This window comes from Tasmannia lanceolata, unplaced genomic scaffold, assembly GCF_043159265.1.
Source record: "Tasmannia lanceolata isolate RefF3 unplaced genomic scaffold, GAP_Taslan_0.1 ptg000012l, whole genome shotgun sequence".
Taxonomy (NCBI): Eukaryota; Viridiplantae; Streptophyta; class Magnoliopsida; order Canellales; family Winteraceae; genus Tasmannia; species Tasmannia lanceolata.
In genome coordinates, this window is record NW_027518689.1 from 41,315,618 (window position 1) to 41,336,790 (window position 21,173).

Genomic DNA, 21,173 nt, shown 5'->3' on the forward strand with positions numbered 1-21,173 from the left:
TGAACCTTGAAAGTATCAGAACGAGGATAGAAGGTACCATCATGATGACCTAATATCACCTGTCCCCATGCAATAAAAAAGATCTAACCCTTTAGAGGGAGAGAGCAAAAGGATAAAGGAAGGAATATGACGAAGGCGTGTGTGCGCGGTCAAAGAGAGAGAAGCTGGCCTCATGCAAATAAAGATAAATAGATTTTACGTTTTTACACAAAAAGAGGAAGATTTCAACCAAAAAAATGTGGGGTTTATGCAAAGAATGCCAAATGCATGTTTTTGCTACGATGAACCTAATTTTAGGCTGCTATCTTATGTCTACCTTAATTGAACCATGCTGTTGTGAGCCTAATTTTGAGTCAGAGCTACTTATATGGACCTATTTTAAGTCTGGTGCAAGTTTGCCAAGAGAGAGAAAAAAAAAAGCTTCACCCAAAATGTGGAGAACTACAAACAACAGATGTGGATTTTGATCGACTAAATAAGATTTGTTGAGAGAATACATAGAGGAAAGGACGTGATGAATAGATAGAGGAAGAAAGGAGACACAGATGATAAGAACATTTTGAATCGTTAGAAAGATAACAGAACTTGAACTTAGCATTTTGAAGAGAGAGAAGGAAGAGGTCCAAGAGATTTTGATGAGAATGACATGAGGTACCTATTTGTAGAAAAATGTATAAGGAGATGGAAGAGAACAACACCGTCTTATGCAGAATCAAGACCAAGAGAAGGCCCAAGCTCTCCACTTAAAGAAAGTGGACTAAGAGGTACTGTCTTTCTTCTTTGATATTTTTTAGCATCATTAAATCAAATTTGCCAAAATCCCTCTTTCACAGTATTGAGAACATGCCATTTGGTATCAAGAGAATACGATGCCTTTGGTGAAAATATTCTTCACATATCACAACAATTTGAAACCTTTGTAAGAAACAAAATTCAAGGATATTCGCAAGAAAATCCTCATAGTACAAGGGAAGTCCATGAACAAGGCCATAAATTCAGTAATGTTGATTTGGGAGAAGGTCAATTGAGAACCAAAAGATCAGAGGAGACAGAGACACCATGTTAATGTTAATAGTGATATTTATAGGTGTCATTCATCACGAAAAACAACAAGTCGAACCATTATGATTTACGATGAAGTTTAGAGATTTTTATTTAATTTTTTTGGGTGAAGTTTAAGTAGATTTGGGTAGGCACAATGAAAGGAAGATGTGAATAGTGTTTTAAGGTCAGAACATGGCATCTTCCAATTTGGAAATTTTTCAAGTTGTAAGAGTGGAATTTTTTAAATGGGATTAGTCATATGTAATAGGTGATGAAATCATCCCCTGATCTCCACAACCTAGGCAAATACAGTTTGATTCCAGTTCCCATTATCTTGATTCTAATAATTCAACCCTAATCACCATAACCCAAAATCACCTTTGCTCCAATTCTCTGTCTTCAAACCCCTGCCCTGATCTTTTAGAACCCTAGGGAACTAGCTGGGATACAATCTTTATTTGAGGCGGGTTTTCTGTCCATTGTAACATATATATAGAGAAGAAGAAAAAGAAAAAAAATAGAGAGAGGGAGAGAAGAAAAGTAATCTGTTACTCTTACTTGAGGATTTGAAAATTGCAGCAACATCGGCATAGAAAGGAGAATACACGCCATTGAAAATAGCAATAGAATCGCGTTCTCACCTCCCAAATCTTGAATAAGAGAAAACCCTAGGTTCTAAAATTCCCCCCCAAAATTACATATGAGAGAGAGAGGGAGGATCGATTCAGGAAGGAGAAGATGGAAGGCAGTAATAGAAGAGGGGAAAGAGAGAGAGATGTGCACGGTCAATTAAAGGTAGGTAGCATTTAATTTATCAGGCTCGTTCGGACAGGTGGCGTGATATTTAAGCACCCTTTTTTCAGTATAGACACACCCACTTTAGTTTTTTTTTTCTTTCTAAGACTTTTTCCATTGCCCCGTTAATTAAAGAGAAATTAATGATGTTCAAAAAAAAAAAACAAATAACTATACGAGGAATGATAGATACAAGGAGCCCTTCCATGAAGATCCAAAAAAGGCTCTTGATTGGATCCGGATCATCAATTGTAACTGATTTTACTTTTTCAACCTATTTTAAATGTAACTAAAATGACGTGGATCCAATGAAGAGCCCTTATGCGGCTCTTTATACGAGGGCTCCCTTGTATCTACCATTGATCAACAATATTATATATATATATATATATATATATATATATATATATGTGATAAAAGAAAAGGCACTCCCTGGAGTAGATAAGTTATCTACTCCCTACTTTAAAATAACAATTGGGGCCACATTGTTTGGGTGATCCAAAGCATTCATTTGATGGGCCCTCACATAGATATGGTGTGCCTAAAAAATAAGCTCGATAGGATCATCCTAACCTTATTAAGTGTGGAGGCAAAAATGGACGTGTATAATAGGAGTCACCGTTGGCCAATTTGATGTTATCCTCTCTCTCTCTCTCTCTCTCTCTATATATATATATATATAGAGAGAGAGAGAGAGAAAAAGGAAATTTCTTTTCTTTTTCTGTGAGATTTACACATCAGCATTACTCTTTTACCATTTAACCCATTTGCTGATATCTAACATCTATCTCTATGAGAAATTTTTTGAGGGTAAAATCATAGTCTACATACGAAAAGTACCAACCCATAGTACCTATCTATGACAATTACAAAAACAAACTACCAAGCAGAGATAAAGACATATGACAATGATAAAAGAACTACTTTATATTACTCATGCAGGACACTTACAAGATATTGACGGATTCCAGGCACCTGAAAAGGAACAACAATTATGAAAACCTCTATCGATTGGAGAGTTGGGATCAACCTATGAAAATGATTTTACGGGCACAACCGATTAATGTTGTGTTCCATCACATGGACAGTTTGGATCAACATATAACTAGCTATAGATCGGAGGGTTCGGATCAACCAATGAAAATTATTTTTGGGGCACAACCAATGTAGGCAGTGGCCCATCTAATGGACTGTTTGGATCATCCTATGGTACGGGCCATACCGTACATTTTAATGAGTGCGATCATCAAAATACGGTGAGTAGTGCCATTATAAAATATGGTAGTGAGGACATTAGCACTATAAATAATTTGAAACCATTGTTGTTACTTGGATGTTCCCACGCGGGTCGGGTTCAACCCGAATTTGGGTTGGGTCGGGCTAAGCTTTTTCGCAAATCGGGTTGGGTTGGGTTAGAAAAAATCAACCAAAATTAGAAAACGGGTCGGGTCGGGTTGGGCTGTCGAGCAACCCGACCCGACCCAAAACCCGAATTTGAGTTCCATCTGAAGAAGTTCTGTATATGTGATTTTCTTTTTTCAACACTGAAATAGTCTCCACAGTCCACAATGGAGCGTTTGGATAATCCTATGGTGCGGGCTATACCGTACTTTAATAAAGTGAGGAGTGTGATCATCAAAATATAGTAGTGCGGATAACATTTCCCTTTGTTAATTGTTAGTCCCTGTTTGGTTTGGATTTTGAGAACCGAGTTAAAAACTGGTTATTGGTGACTCACTATTGGTTCTCAAAATCCAAAACAACCCGGCTTGAGTTCGGGTGGTTAACAATTGGTACCATATCAAATCGGGTCAACCCGACCCAACCCAACCCGAATTGGAAATCAGGTTGGGTCGGGTTGAGAAAATTGCAAATCGGGAACTACTTTTCCTTATTCACTATGTGCGAGTCAAATTAGGAAAAGTTTGATATTACGAATGTAGGACACCTGTAAAAATATTGACAACTTCTGGGCAGCTTAAGAGGAACAACAACTATCGAAACCTCTATAGATTGAAGGGCTAGGATCAGCCTATGGAAATTATTTTACGGGCACAACCTATTTATGTTGTGTTCCATCACATGGACGGTTTAGATCAACCTATGATGTGGTCTGTACAATTCTTTGTCGGCTCGTGCATCGCACGGGGTTTTTTGCTAGTGTGTGTGTGTGTGTGTGTGTATATATATATATATATATATATATATATATATATATATAGGAAACTGTTGGTGAGCTAGCTTGCCCAATCACATGGGGGCCCACTTTGTTAGGATAATCCAAAGCATTCATTTGAAAGTCCCTTACATAGATGGGGAATGTACCAAAAATCAGCTCCATAGGATCATCCTAACCCCTCCATTTGTGGAGGACAAAAATGGACAGACACAAATCTGGCCCATTTTTGTCCTCCACAAATGGAGGGGTTAGGATGATCCTATGGAGCTGATTTTTTGTACACCCCCTATCTATGATAAGGCCTTGCAAATGAATGGTTTGGATCACTCCCCAAAATGTGGGACCCATGTGATTGGGCAAGCTAGTTCACCAACAGTTTCCTCACATATATATATATATATATATATATATAGACACTAGCAAAAAACCCCGTGCGATGCACGAGCCGACAAAGAATTGTATATAGTCCTGCCGACTAGAGACACTTTTCTCATATATATATATATATATATATATATATATATATATATATATATATATATATATATATAAAAGAAGTTTGTACATTGCCCAAGGATCACCATTGGCCCTACTCTAGTGTAAAATAGGAGTCATACTATATACACTAATGCAAGTTGTTATCAAGAATTGATGGATCATTCACTCGTGATTAGACAAATGAGTGGTGATTGAATTAGTGTTGGTGCCCAATGGAGCAATGGTCCTGATCAGGTGTGAAATGTACGATGAAGGTGGTCCTAAAAAAAAATTGGATTTTGTTTGTGAAGATCCCATTTTCTAATTTGGGTTTAGAATAATCCATACGGGAAAAGTTAGGTGTTCCTTAGGTTATTGAAAACTATATAAATGGGGATTTGCTAGCATCCGTGGCAGAATGCATTTCGTGGGTGTGGGTGGCCCGTTGCATCTGAGAGCAGCCGCATAGGCTCACTTTTCAGCAGATTTTGTCTCCATTCAATTGGTGGCTTCTCTCACATGCAATAGGCCACTCCTGATATCTGAATGGATTGTGATTGAGACATAGGCGGACACCCCTACTTATTTGTGCATTGATATGCGAACGGCAGAGGTTTTTACATGGTGTCCGGGCGTATATGCTCCTAATCAATGTGCCACTCCTGATATTTGATCCAACAGCAACTAACTTAATAAGGGTTTTTGGATCAAATGCATGAATGGCACTTCTGCGGCACCCAATCATGTGTTGGTACGCCGCACTCACACCATATAATTTCATCATTTCATGTAAAGATAAATTAGAAGTGAGATAAAATAAACATTGAGATTTATATGGTGAGGGCACTTGAACTCTAGTATTTTTCAGAAAGTACAGTGGCCCCACTTCACAGGATCATGATCATCGAATTCATTCCCCATAAATCATCTCCATAGGATGATCATAGGAGCGCTATGATCATCCTATGGAGATGATTTATGGGTACACCCATTTACTTTGTTGTCGTTGATGAACGGTATGGATCATGCTATGAAGTGAGCCCCACCTGACTTGATGAAAAATATTAGACTTGAGGCGCGCACAGCATATAAATCTCAGGGAAATGATATCAGCACAACCATGTTTTAATAATTGCACAAATTCAGCTCGTCTTTTCTTTTGTAATTATAATCTTTGACAGATCCTTAAATAATAAAAGACAAGCTGACTTTGTGCAATTATTGTGCTACTTGTGCTGACATCATTTCCCAACGGCAAATTCCTAATTCTTAAAAGAGGGGTGTATAATTTTCCCCTTTTATCAGATGACTTTTTCCATCTCCTTAGTTTGAAATGTGTATATTGTATATTTATAACAGGATGAAATAGGGCCAAATCTTACCTTCTAGTATTTGGAAAGATACTAACAAGAAAGAAGAAACCATCAAACATCTGCCCACACCCATCAAAAGCCATAGTTAGAGCTTTTCTGTTGGGTCTCTGAGACAGAGTAAAAATAGCTGATGTCATTAATGCATGTGTGGGTCTGTATTCTATCTCTTTTTGAAGGCCATGTACGATAACGCCCCCCAAGTCATAACCCATTTCTGAGCCCATCTCTAACAAATTGAAGATAAAGAGTTAGACAAAGTAATAGGGATAAGTACAAGAGGAATGCTAAACTGAAGGGGACTCGCAGAAACTCAGCTGCAAGGGCATTCCATTGGTTCGGCTTCACGCTATTGCATTTATAATGACAAAATAAAAAAATTTAAAAAATGATCAATGAGGTCGGACGAAATGAATTCAATGAGGAACCAAGGCTGCCCTTCAATGTAGCATTACTCTTAAGGTGCATTTGGATTACCAGAACCAACATCGGAATCAGCATCCTATTCGATTCCGTCCGATTTTGCGGTTTGCTTTTAAACAAAAAAAAACCGGGGGCAGAAATGACACACCAATACACCATGACAAAATTAAAGGAGGAAAACATCGCGGAATCCATTTCCGCCCTTGGATTCCGCCCCAAAGTGGTGGTATTCGAAGTTTTTAGAATTAAATTTTCTATTGCACACACCACTACTTATTTATGGATATAAACATGCCACTGCTTTCTGGCCCATACATAGCCAGGCCTAGAATATGGTAAGTGATATATCCTCCCCTCACCCGGGTGCGCGGCTAAGGTCCACCAACGTTGTGTATTTATGGCTATTCTTTTTACACTACAAGGGCCCAAGGGAAGAAAAGGGGATATATACGTTTCAGTAAGTACTAATGGTACCCACTTGTAATTTTGCTCTTCTCATAGTACTTTCTTTGTATAAAGACCCATTTTTTTATTTGATTGGGACATATGACTTTGGCCAACCAAATCATATGTAAGAAAAGGACATCACACACTTCCTTGTTTTAATAACTAGTTGCAGACCCGTGCGTTCCATGGGGCGTTGAAGAAAAATTAAATGAATAATAAAAACTTGTATTAAAATGGTTAAAAAACTTTTAAAAATAAATAAATTTGCATTCTCACTATCTAAAAAAGAAAGATAATAAAAAATTACCTAGCATGAGAAAGGATACATGGTTGTTGGAGAGAGAGAGAGAGATTTTAGGATGGTTTGTGATAACCTTTCCTTTGTGTTGAGTGGCCAGAGCTGCTACTCATAGAACCCGTGGTAAAAACCTTTTTAGAAGTTAAAGGGGCAAAAATGTGGGTTCACAATTGTAAACCTCCAGTAGTTTTTAAGAAATCTCTTCTTGGTCACTTGCATCTATAAATAACTTCAGTGTCAGAGAAGAAACCATCCTTCTGTTTGTAACAGAACTGTATCCTCATCCAAGTTGAAGCAGCAACAACCACTCGCAGAATCTCTTTGAGCGTGTAGAAGAAGCTGATTTGCCAGTATAATTACTCGTTCCTCATAGACGAAAGAGCATCGGAGAATTACAGAAGCATGATTTGTCGACATGGGTCAGAAACAACAAAATCAATAGGTCTTGATACCTTCATTCACTATCCCCATTCCCGCTAGGTAAAACCAATTGAAAACAGTTAGCAAAGCCGAACCAGTTGGACTCCACCGCAACCTGAACAAAAATTTAGTCAAAATATAAAATATACAGATAAATTTAGCATAAGTTTACATGAGAACAAAATGAAGAAAATCATCATACTCTCATTGAAATAATATATGCAAGAGTATCTTTAGGATCATGTAGCTTGGGTTTGCAATTTCTTTAGAACTGCTGCAATTCATCGTAAGAATTCAAGGAAGATGAGGGTCTAAGATTTGAAACCCAACAGAAGGATAGAAGCTTGCCCAGAGAGGTATTAGAGGTGGGTTATTGTTGACAGTGATAAGAGATTTGCTTTCGAACCCGTCTTCTTCGTCCATCATTAACAACAAAACCTGCCTTTTGATATCCGTAAACATATATTTTAAGGCAATAATAATGCAATAAAGCCATAAATGCCGTGATTTTTTTTTTGGGGTGGCAAAATTCCATTATTTTCTTGCTTAGTTGGTACTCAGCCATAAATGGGTAACGTTTCCATTTAACTCGTCATAAAGCCATAAATGGCGTGATTTTTTTTTGGCAAATTTTCATTAATTGCATGCTTAGTGGGTACTCAGCCATAAATGGGTAACGTTTCCATTTAACTCGAATTGTTATTGCTATGAGATAAAAAGTTAAAGGAAAATCTTTCAAACGGGATTGGAAATGAATCTCGAAATCAAAGGTACACAGAGGATATGTGCATATATAGATAGGAAGGATGACACGTGGCAGCACCACAGCTAACACATTCAGCTTGTCTATGGATATGGCGTTTGAAATTCTAGCCCTTTACACTCCGAAACCTATTTTGGAATGTGAAGTGTTATGCTGTATTGGAAGACACAGTTATTAAGTATCATGTTATATTATACTGATGGGCACTTATTTGGAAAGAAACATTATGATGTTTTGAGTAATTATTGAAATAAATGGAAAATAGGTCAGAATTGATTGGGTATAGAAGAACGGGATAAAGAAGGGTGCCACGTGGCAGCACCAGGTCTGCAACATTCCCTTATATATATAAATATATTATATGATATGATGACACTTGCCTCTTAGTTTTAGAGGAATGCCTTGATAGGTTGTGACCTCATTGTAATACAGTGATGAACCCTTATTATTGTGCAGTGGGGGTCTCACCTTTGATAGGTCAGAGTCATCTATTTGATAGGACTTGCTCTGGATCGCCTGTATATGAACCTCTAGTCTTCTTAGGGTTTGATCAAACTGATCTTTAGTCATAAGAATCAAAGATAATTTGATTTAAAGCAAACACAGTCAACATATGGCCCTTTTAGTTTTGATTCAAGTCGATGGTACATCTTAATTTAAAGTTTGTTCTCGAGCTCTAAATGTGCACAAGGTCGCCCAAGTCCTAACGATGGAAATCCACACACACGACGTGGGAAACCTCGACTCTGGGGGTATATATAGATGGGATGAGCTCCATCAAAGTATGAATGTTTAGACAAATGTACAACTACCATTGAAGCTAGGGCTACAACATGGTCGGGGTGGGTCGGGTTTTTCAAAACCCTAGCCCAACCTTGGATCCCATTATCTAGGCCCTGACCCGCCCTGACCCTGAGTTAGGGCCGGAAAACCTCAACCCATTACCCGCCCTACAGGGTATTGTGCTGGCCCTGGCCCCCCTGATTGGGCAAGGCCGGCCCGGGCCGGCCCTAATTGACCCTAGTTCAAATACCTGTTAAGAGTGCCAAAAATAAAGCAACCACTTATCATATGGAACAAAATGATCAATAAACAGAGAAAGGGAACAAAATAAGACAATATGAATTCAACAACATGCGGGCAACAAAGACAATTAATAATAATAATATAAAGAAACATCAATCCAAGATAATAGAAAACATTAGCAAAAGAAACATGCACAGATGGTTCAATTCTATAATAGAAAACTCAGGGTCGGGCCGGGTCAGGGTACCCGATGCATTTACCCAAAACCCGCCCAACCTGAGTTAGGGTCAGAAAAAAATGAACCCTGACCCGCCCTCAGGGTTAGAAAATCCAACCCTGATCCTGTTCGGGCTCAGGGCGGGTCAGGGCTGACAGGGCCAAACTTGCACCCCTAATTGAAGCTACATCTATTAGCTACTTCTAGGGACATCTGTCACTACACATCTAAGATGAGCCTCTACACATCTATAAGATGAGCCTGTCGTCACGTATTGTATGATATAGACATTGGGGTTTGGCCTGTAGCCTTGGTTTTAAATTTTGACCGAAATCCAAAACTGAAACTGAAATGCAACGAAACCGAATTTCCTGAAATTTATCAAATTTCGGTGGAAATTTCAGAATTTTGGTAATTTCGGAAATTCCGGTTGAATTTTCATTAAAATATTATCTTTTATTATTTTACTGAATTTAGGCCGCAATTATTGAAATTTCGGGCCAAAGAAACGAGATTTCTTAGTTTTTTACCGGATTTAGGCTGACATTTCAGTTTCGGCCAAGGCCGAAATTTGTACCTAAACCGAAATTTAAAACCATGCCCATAGCTCAATGGTTGACGATTTGTATCTCAACCTTGAGGTCCCATGTTCGACCCGATAAGGGCTGCCAATGCCCCACAAGGGCAAAAAATTAAATAAAACATTGTGATATGTAAGCCAGCTTGCATCTAGCTATCACTCACTTTTGGAAGTGTCTTTCATTAATCAATAAAAACAAGTCGGGGGATATGTTTATTAGAAAGGAAACTTTTAAGGTCTTTGAATTTTCACCCCAAGAGACAGAAGTCAGGATCTATTATTTGTTGGTGCTAAACAATTTTTTTACAGACTAAATGGCATATCAAACCTTTGGAAGTGTGCTTCATTAATCAATAAAAACAAGTTAGGGGATATGTTTATTAGAAAGGAACTTTTATATGGTTTTTGAAGTTTCACCCCAAAAGACAGAAGTCAGGATCTACTATTTGATTCTCTTTCACTGTGTTCTAATTCAAGCTTACCACCAGAAGCAATGTCTTATATTATTGATCCAGCATGTAGAAAATCAACCTTCGAAGATGAACTCTGCACGACAAACCAACCCATAAGAGCACATGATTGTTGGATAGGATTGATGAGTTATCATGTTGGCCTACTGAGCTCTTGAATAAGCTCCTGACTGAACTCCCAAAGTCTCTTCCCCAAATCTTTGTCCCTTGATTGGGCAGAAGGGGTTGTTTCATTGCAGTTGGCAAAGTATTTTCCAGTGACACCTCTCACATTGGGATGGAGGGCCACATAACATGTTGTCGATGAACCCTACAAGAAAACACTCTTCACTTTAGTCGACCGTGTTAGGCTCTAATTACCTTGATTACAACATGATGATATGCAATTTATATTTCCTACACAAACAAAACTACCACCATTGCAATTTATACTAGAAACCCTATTAACTAATTGAGAGGAATGATTCAATAACCATAAAACATTGATCGTACCTCACAAATCACATTGAGTTGGAGAAAAATTACACAAAGTTGTCTTTCTTCTAAAGGTCTTTATGAACAATTCCTTAGGATATTTAAAATCTCAAAAATGTAAATCCCTCTCTCTCTCTCTCTATACATACACATGTATCAAATATTTCATACGGAAGTCATTTATAACCTTATAAATGTAAATTTCTCTATAGATCAACACGACGAACAATAAAATTAAGGAAATTTATATCTATTCTGAACTTGGGTGGCCCTCAAGATTATTTGAAACCTTATAAATGCAAAATTCTTGTAACCATTAAATACCTTATAAATATAAATTTCTCTTTAGCTATTAGATATGTTACATGCAAATTTCTCTATAGCTCTTATGAGAATGTACTGTGAGAAAACATTGAAAATGAGCCCTTTTCATCAGTGGTGGAAATAGAGGATGGAGGTTCAAGACATGTGCCATCAACATATTTGAGGAGGAGATCTTGAATACGGAGAATAGGTAGTAATTAGCTACACCATAGGAGATAGGTGGTTCGGGAAAGCTTAATGGAGACAATATCAAGATGAGTGATATCATGAAGTGGTGCTCGAGAAAGGATAGAGGAGGAGGAAATGAGAGAGGAAGATGGCGTAGTGAGGGATGTCATTGCAGAGTTGGCGGCGTTGGAGGATGCCATGGTGTAAGGCCATGAAGATGGAGGGATCCCTTGATACACGGTATAGGTCAACAAGTTGAAATCCTTGAAGCATGCAATACGCGGGACACACCGTGTGAGTTGTCATGCTGGAATTTATCCTTTATCAACACATGGTAAATATCTCTATGGTAAAAAAATCGACCCCGAGCTTAAAAGTGTAAAATATTTAATAGGTACAAACGAAGTTAAATCTATAAGGTATTCAATAGCTAAACAAATTTTTCTGCGTGTATAAGATATTTGTTAACCGCACAATAAGTTAACATTTTTAATAGGGAAATGATATCAACGCTCCAATGATTTGATATTTCCGCTCAAGTTTCTTGTCTTTTAGTATTTAAAGAGCTTGTGAGAACTTTTTGGGAACCATAACAACCTTTTGACGGCTCTTTAATAACTAAAGGACGAGACTTGAGCGGAATTATCAAAATATTGGAGTGCTGATATCATTTTCCTTTTATTATATTTAATAACTAATGGAAACTTTACATCTGTAAGGTCTTAAATATAGATATGCCCAAGTTTTTCCATTATATTTAGTATAGATAAACCTTATAGATGTAGGCTTTTTTTATAGCTTTTAGGTACTTTATATTTTTAAACTCTACCACTATTTACCTAATAAATTTTAGCCATAAGCACCAATCTTTTGTATAAATAGTGTTCCCATAGTGCATGCCATATTCATTAAAATGAAAATTTAAGACTGTCGACTCATTGGCAATGAGGAGGCCAAAGGCATCAATTTAATCAAAAGAAACTAAAGTTAATAAAAAGAAACTATGTAAATCATCATTCATTGCTATCTACGGTATCTATAACATATAATAAAAGTTAGTTGTCATATGTTTTTCTCATGGAAATTAATTTTTTATTAGAAATTTCTTTACATGGAATTTTTTTTATTAGAAATTTATTTCTATAGAAAATTTTATTGAAAAATTCCATGAAACATTTATCATAGAAAATAATTTTTCCAGTACAGTTGGGGCTCTAATCATTAGTATTGCTAGTGGCTGCATTTTATTGAATGTATTAGATAGTATAAATTATTAGATATGCATTGTCCATCGCCCTCGTCCTTAGGCATTCCCACTTCTTGCTTCCATCATCTAACTTTTTGTCTTTGCCATTTGCACATTTATGGTGGACCAGATTTTATACCTGTCTAGCGGGCAAAAAAGAAAATCCGACGACCTCCTACTACCATTGGTAGGCAGTAGGAATCTCTCTGTTTTCATTGCCACATCAAAGCCTATGACCGCTGCGGCCGCGACAACAGATTCCACCGAAAAGACTTAAGAACGTTTCCTATGTACTTGTGTGTATTATATACTTTAAACGGTATTAAAGTTCACATGCATGTACTTTGAACAATATTTCTTAAAAAGGTACTTCCGTATATCTTAGATCATTGTGTTTTTGTATTAAGTGTTAGAAATACGAGAGTATAAATGATCATCATGTTGGTTTTTGAATTGAGCAAAAAGATACTACAGATTATAAATGTATTGAGTATTTAATTATTAGAGCCCCAACTACATTTTCTAAACTCATTTTCCAAGGAAATTATTTTTTAAAACAATATTTTTCTCCGTTTTCAAGAAAAATTGGAAACCTACTAGACCTGAGATTTTTTTTTTCTATAGAACATTATTTTCCAAAGATTTTTTTACACCTCACACATAGCAAGGGTGGGGCCCACCATATCCCAACCAAAGCCATGGATAGGGTAGGGCCCACCTTTTCTAAGCCCCATGATTTGATGAAGTAGGGCCCAGCATTGATCTCCACCCAAACCCATGCTAGTGTGGGGCCCACCATTTTACAACCATGCATAGCATGGGCCAGGAATGCTTATAAGTTTATAAATGCATGTAAGTGTTGATGAAATAAAAAAATCAAGGAGCTTGCTCAACTTTTGTACCTGGGCTATGTTTTTAAGGAAGGGCCTCATTAACGCAAATGGAATGGCTGCAAAAGAAAATGGTATAAAATTCTAATGGGGAAATACTAATGAAAGAATCCAACTCAAAAGAACAAAGGGAGTAGAAAGAATTGTTATACGTACCCATTGAATTTGCATACCGACTTATATTAGTGGGAATTACTCCAGGATGTAGAGAGTTGGCTGTAACGTTGCACCCTTCTTCCTGATTAGACAAGGACACAAGCATCTCTTGAAAGGAAGTTCAAAATCTTCACTCTGCCCCCACTTTTTATTATGTTATTGGTACCCTTCTCTTTGTTTTAAACTTCTCTACTTATTTAGAGCTTGTTGGGAACTTTAAAAGTCAGTGTGAGAAGTTTAGAGCAATGGGAATGGGACGGGTGCAAATATTAGAAGGGTACGCGAGTAGACGATTATGATTAAACCCAAATATTGGAACCCTAAGCCTGGTCAGATAGACCAAGGGCTTAGGATCATCGAATCAAGGTGGGGCCAACCACAATGGGCCGGACATGTTTGGCAATCAGATCAACCGAACCAATTGAATCCACGTCGCACATGTGGGGCCAAAATGCAAACAATAGGAGGAAATCACAATGATCATATTTTAACATTTTTATCTTCCGGGGAAAGTGTATTTATGAAAAATCCCCTGCTTCGAACAATCCTGTCCCTCAAATTTGTGGAAACAATCATATTATTTTTAGGGAAATGTTTTCTGCGCTCTAAGTTTTGCCGTGTAGTATTTAAAGGGCCGTCAGAGGAATATTACAGTTCTCAAAAAGCTCTTAAAGCCTTTAAATACTACACGACAAACATGTGGGGCGCATGTTTATCAAAACATTGGAGCGCTGAAATCATTTCCCTAACCTTCCGTTTGACATGCCACAATTTGAAAGGTTATGACTTAGGACAGTCCAACGGTGGCATGGCCTACCCATAGTGGGACCAAAAAATGAACTGTTTCAGGTTATTCAAAGATGGGTCCCACTTGTAGTGCTATCTAGGAAAAATGGGTCCGAGTCCCTTGAAAATGTCACCACCACTCAACCTTACCTGCAAACGCATTGATAACTCGTTTGCATGCAGTACATTTGCAAGCTTAGACCGAACATAAGCATCGTATGTTCTGTACCTGCAAAAAGTAAAGTAGAGCGGACGTAAATAGGATGATCCAAACCGTTCATTTAATAATGGGTGTGGGCCAGTCCACTATTTTTCAAAGAGTACAGTGGGGCCCACTTCATAAGATGGTTCAGTTTTCAAACCATCCATTTGTTGGGCCACAAGGTAAATCGACAGTAACCCAGACATTATTTTCATGGGATGATCCTAGCCCTCCGATCTGTAGAGAGACTGCATATCATGGAAATCTCTACAAATGCGGTTTGGATAGTCTTATGAAGTGGGCCCACTGTAATTTTTGAAAATACTGGAATTAACACCCACACGGCCACACCCATATAACATCTCCCATGAATCTATTAAAAAAATGAATGCAGAAGAAAGCAAAGGTACTGAATTTATTAGCAGAAAGAGAAGGTACTGAATTTATTAGCAGAAAGAGAAGGTACTTAGATGGGTCGTTGAGCTTCTGAGATTCGAATTGAATGGCGGAATTGCTTGAATATCTGTGAGCCATTGATGAAACATTAACTATTCTTCCTTCAATTCCTGTTTCCTTGGCAGTGGCTTTCAGCTTGTCAAGCAGCAGATTTGTTAGCAAGAAATGACCTGCACTTAATAAAATTAAACATAGTAAAAGGAAGAACTAAACCTTACATGCTTTTAATTTTTGAGCATTCAAGAATCGAGAGCTTAAACAATGCTGCATTTGGATTGCCGGAATTACGAATTGGAATCCTAATATCCTATAACAATTCCTATTCCAATTTCTCTATTAAAAAATTCAATAAAAAATTTCTTATAGAATATGTAAGAGTATAAAAGATTAAATAACGCCATCTCCAACAGCTTAAGCTTTTGGAATAACTAGTTGTTTGACATGGTATCAAAGCAGGTGGCCCTTCTTTTTAGGGTTGGCCTATACGTGACACATGTGGCCCTTCTTTTTGTGTTGGCCATTACATGTGGAATTTTAATATCAAGGAGTTTTGAACTCAAGACCTTTGTTTTGATACCATGTGTTGGGACCAAGCTAGCCATTACGGGGAGGGTGCCCAAGTCCTTATATATGATGTGGGATCTTGCTTTTGCGTGGAACCCCCAACAATCTCCCCCTTCACATAAAAGCAACGTGGACAATCTCGCCCCTCCATGCGGGAGCAGTATGGTAACCCCGATATGGCCTCAAGGACGGTGAAATTCCCTCGTAGAAGATCTCGGTAACCCTGGTGTGCCTCTAAGGATGGTGAAATTCCCTCAGAGAAGATCTCGTAGTTCCCACGCTCTCCCGCATGGAGGGGCGAGATTGTCCACGCTGCATCTGCGTGGATGGGGGAGATTGTTGGGGGTTTCACGCAAAAACAAGATCCTACATTGGAAATGTTAAAGAGATGTGGATGGTTTATAAGGACTTGGGCACCCTCCCCTTAACGGCTAGCTTTTAAGGGTGAGTTCTACGGGGGTCCCAACACATGGTATCAGAGCAAAGGTCCTGAGTTCAAAACTCCTTGATATTAAAAATCCACATATAATGGCAACATGTGCCACGCGTATGCCAACCCGAAAAAGAGGAGCCACACGTGAGGGGGAGTGTTAAAGTATAAAAGATTAAATAACGCCATCTCCAACAACCTAAGCTTTTGGATTAACTGGTTGTTTAATAGAATAGGAATACCACCTCTTGGGGTGGGAAATAGATTCCTACATTTTTTCCCTTTTAATTCTGCCCTGGTGTCAATTCCACGTCTCTCATTCTGTCATTTTTTTAACAATGAAAATCGGTGCAATCAGAATAGGATGCCAATTCCTGCGTTTGATTCCACGCTGACCGGAATAAATTTTTTTTATTAAACTTTATTTTAATTATTCAAAATTGGATGCCAATTCTGGTTCCTGATTCTGGTGACCAAAACACAGTTTTAATATGATGAAAAAAGGAAAATTCTATTGCGACCAGCATTTAACATAAATAAAATATGGGAAATGATGTTCTACCCTCTTTTACAACATTTCTTAAAAATGTAATGATTTAGTTTCTTTCTAATTCTACGTAAAAACAAAATTTACACCCATTTTTAGGTGGAAATGGACATAAAATTTGTCTTAGGCCCATCTTACGTTTAAGCAAAAGGCGTAAAAATGTTGGGAATTCGAGTGGAAATAACATTTCCTGTATAATATATAGTCTCCTCCATGTTACTAGTAGCAAGTGTTTTGAATTAAGACTTCCTCTTTAATTTGAAACTTACCAAGGTGATTAGTGGCAAATTGCAACTCTACTCCATCTGCAGATAGCTGGAAGGGGCAAGCCATTATCCCTGCATTGTTTCTGTTCTAACATGGAAGAAGTAATTACTATGAGATTATAAGGGCAAAAAGGAAAGTGAAAGATAAAATACAAAAATTTTAGAATAAGTAATGGTGTAGTGCTCTCAAGAACATCACATTTCACAGATAGGCCTGTCAACGGACCCGGATAGTCCAACGACTTATTTGGATCCGACTATGTACATGGGACATAGACATGCAACAGGGTCTATCATATCCTATTCAGATCCAAATCGCATGGCCTGAAATCATGTTGGATGATTTTTGGGTCATAGGAGATCCAGAGCAAGGCCTATTAAGTGATGGTTTGGATCAATCAAAGGTGGGCCCATTATGACATAGTTGGACTATTACATTGTATTACAATGAGGTCGCGCCCACTAAAGAATTCTTCAATTTTAAGAACCCCAAAATATATGCATGAGCCGAGCCCAAAACCATACAGTTAATGTTGGGCTCGAATATTTAAAGAGGCCTCCCTAGTGAATAATCATAGTCCCTGTTTGTTTTAGATATCGAGAATTGATTGACAGTTCAAAACTGATTATTGGACTCAAAATTTAAGCCCCGTTCATTTGAGATTGTGCCAACCGATTTTGAGCCCCAAACTCCAATAATAGGTTTGGGGCTCACAATCGGTTCGCAATCTCAAACGAACAGGGACTTAACGTGAATTTGAGTCCAATAATAAGTTTTGGACTCACAATTGGTTTCTTAAAATCTAAAACAAACACGGCCTTAGCGACCCAATATTTGTTATTAGTTTTTCATACCTCGACTGGATGACTTACACGAGGATGTTTAAATGGTTGTCTGAGGAGTTGAAGGAGCGGGAAAAGGAGGCAACTGAGTTGAGAGAGCTGAGGTCCATCTCCATCACATGGAGCTTTGCATTTGGGTTCTCTTCAAGGAGGCTTTCTTTCACTCTCAGACCACTCTCCATACTTCTCGAAGGGATGATCACTTTGGCTCCCCTTTTAGCTAAAACTCTCGCTGTTTCTTTTCCAATTCCACTCGTTGCCCCTAGTACCATAACATCAATCAACAATAATTTTCTTAATTATTCATAATCTTTTGGTGAGAAAGAGAGGGAGAGGCTACTCCAAACACCACCTCTATCTTTTAGCTAGGGTCCATTTGGATGCATGTAATATACAAATAGAAGGAACATCATATAGATTCTGATTTCTTTACTTGCCTGTTTCTCCTTGTTTGAGAGGAAAGCCAAACAGTGTAAAAAAGCTTGAATTTGGAAAATCTACAGCTAAAGGACTGGCATATGAGTTTCTGTTACTTTGACCGAACAATCCAAAATTCAGTTATTTCAACTACATCGAATATAGTAAATGACAACCAAACAATACTAGGATTATGTGTCCTTTTTTTATTACTTTGATTTGCCCACTTTTTGAAGCATTCAAACGGAACGCGGCCCTGGTGAAATTACAAGGTGTTCATACGTTCATGTACTAATGGGGTGTCACCCTTAATATTTGATCCAACCTGAAAAAGTCTGTGGTCGCTGATCAATTATCAAGGGTGGCATTCCCATTAGGCATGAACGAATGCCATGTAAAAACTCCCATCTTCTGTGCCCTTGTAAAGTTATAGGCCCACACTTTGAAATAAGATATTCATTTCTTATTGAAAATTATGCTGTGTGTATAGTGATTGGGGAAGTTTATACAGAATAATCACTATACAAGATGGGTCCCTTGTTGAACAGAGATCCTGTGTACATGGAATAAGGCATAAATTTATCAATGGTTCAAATATCCTGAAAAAGCACCTAAATAGCCCCTCTTTTATTATAGGGCTTAAACATTGATTTTAGGGTGCAGGTTAACACCTCTGAAATCTACCATCACTCACCAAAGCCAGCACCTGAGTTAAACCACCTAATGACCATACAACTAAAGTCAAGCTGACTCATCAGCTGATGTGGTATAACCATCTTCCTCAAAGTCCTCAATGCACATATCATGCTCAGATAAAAAACGAGAGATACTAAAAATAACTAATGCCCAAGATTTTCTCATCATGAATTTCAATCAAGCCTAATGACCACACAATCAAACACAACAGTGTTGATGTTGTGATCGAAATCACGGAAGCTGCGGTTGCTGGGATTGGCTATTCTGGTTTAATAATTTTATCGGACGAGGATAGCACACCTATCAAGGATAAAATGAACTCCCACCAGCCCATTAAAATGTGTAGGTATGAATGTATGATCGATGCATCTCCATGCCTTTCTCCTTAATTTAAACTGGGACAACCCTGCATAAGTCCAACACTAGGTAATAGTTGGGAACCATACAAATTGACGATGCCCACATAATTTCATATCATCCTATTTTCCATTTTTTATTTTGCAGATAAAACAGTGAAAATTTTATGGAAGCCACAGCAAAGAGGAACCTAAGGGCTTACTGTGGCAGCTGCATGAATGTATAATAACACCCTTGAAGTATAAAATATTAAATAAAGCCATCTCTAACAGCTTAATCTTTTGGAGTAATTGTTTGTTTCACATGGTATAGAGCAGAGGAGGTTCTGGGTTCAAAACTCCTTGATATTAAAAATCTATATGTAATGGCCAACTCAAAAGAGGGTCACATGTGCTCCGACCCTAAAAAGAGAGGCCATAAGTGAGTGTGTTAAAGTATAAAATATTAAATAGCGCCGTCTCTAACAGCTTAAGCTTTTGGAGTAATTGGTTGTTTCGCAAATGGCTCCATAATGGAGAAAAAAAAAAACAGATAAAAGAATAGAATAGAGAGAAATGGAAGAATGAAAAAGGAAGATTAGAGACGAACCCGTGACAATTGCAGTGAGGTGGGTTGCATCGATCCCTTCAGTGACTTGTTCGGCTGTGGAAGACGATCCGAAACCTGAAGGCCCTGCTCTTTCAAACCAGTTCCACAGCCCCATCTTATCTTCAAATTTGGAAAAGATAGAACTGTACTCTTTCAGTTATGGAGGCTTGCTTATTTTGTGGGTGGATGTTGTTTCTATTTCTCTTTCATATATATAGAGGCAGGGGAATATGGTGGAGACAGGGGACCTCCTTGTCCACTACCATTGCAATCAATAAGAGGAAAAAGTTTCAGACATTGTTGTTCAGATAAAAATGCAGCTTTGCATTTTTCTTTGAGACATAGAAGTAGTACCCTTATCTCTATTTATGAAGGGAAACTAATTTTAGTGCGCCTGTGTGGATAAAAAGTGCTCCCATGTCATTGTGGGAAGTGATATATTCGCCCATAAAATAAAAAAGCAAGTGATATATTCGCCCCCCTTTTTCTAACTTGGGACAGCCACCTCTATGATATTTATAACTTCTCTTTTACACTAGAAGGGGCTGTCCCATGTTAAAAACAAAGGGGCGAATATATCATTTCCCAATCATCATTGGTATTTGGTTTTATGATGAGATCATTATCTTGCAATTGGCACGATTGTTTGGTGATTGGACCCCTGATGGGTGAGATACTGGATAAGGGAAAGTTTCTTTGAGGCTGTATTTTGTTATTGAAATGACGCTTGAATGGATTTTGTTTGAGAAAAGTACAGAATATGGGCAGTAGTTTCGAGAAAATACAGATTTCGTGTATTTTTTAAAACAATCATCAAACACGAGTGATTCTTCAAAATCGGGTGGAAAAAAGACCCCAGTACCCTTCTGACATGATTAGAGTCCTCATATGTTGCCCTTCATGACAAATTGATGTAGGACACTAGGCTACTAATATTTTGGTTTTACCCTTTTAGAAAGTAGGCCATTAGTTTCTTTATTTATTAGGATTTGTTTCCTTGGTAGGATTACTCTTCTAATTATAGGTATTTTAATTTAGTTACTTTCTTTATGTATTAGGATTCTAGATCTTTCTTTGTGTGGTAGATTCTAGGCTTTTCTTTTAAAAGAAGTTTACTTCTTTAGAGATTGCTTTTCTATTATATAAAGGTTGTAATACGTAAGTTTTAATCAATCAATGGAATAATATTAAAGACTTTTGTCTCTCTATCTCTCTTCTCCCTTTCCTAGTGCATTCTAGGGTTCTTATTCTTCT

At 37.8% G+C, this 21,173-nt stretch overlaps 2 protein-coding genes across 4 annotated transcripts in view; both read right to left on the reverse strand.

The window, feature by feature from the left end:
• The window catches only part of LOC143888237 (ABC transporter D family member 1-like), a 66,732-nt gene extending 64,904 nt beyond the window's left edge, over window positions 1–1,828 (reverse strand). For both annotated transcript variants that reach the window (XM_077392598.1, XM_077392597.1), the window contains exon 1: window positions 1,603–1,828. The gene's annotated coding sequence lies outside the window, so the exon portion shown is untranslated. The remainder of the gene's footprint in view (window positions 1–1,602) is intronic.
• Window positions 1,829–6,935: 5,107 nt separating this feature from the next.
• Window positions 6,936–20,286, reverse strand: LOC143888240 (short-chain dehydrogenase TIC 32, chloroplastic-like). 2 transcript variants are annotated; one of them, XR_013254511.1, is made up of 9 exons: window positions 19,920–20,286; window positions 17,892–18,123; window positions 17,022–17,101; window positions 15,218–15,381; window positions 14,704–14,778; window positions 13,768–13,849; window positions 13,624–13,670; window positions 10,522–10,819; window positions 6,936–7,568 (listed from the first exon to the last, which is right to left on the reverse strand). XR_013254511.1 is itself a non-coding variant. In XM_077392600.1 (8 exons), the coding sequence occupies exons 1-8, from the start codon at window positions 20,032–20,034 to the stop codon at window positions 10,643–10,645; spliced, it is 972 nt and encodes a 323-aa protein (XP_077248715.1). In that variant the 5' UTR covers window positions 20,035–20,286; the 3' UTR covers window positions 10,299–10,642. The 2 variants fall into 2 exon arrangements, 1 of the variants encoding a protein (XP_077248715.1); XM_077392600.1 differs by lacking the exon at window positions 6,936–7,568 and having other exon boundaries at window positions 10,299–10,819.
• Between the last annotated feature and the right edge of the window lie 887 nt (window positions 20,287–21,173).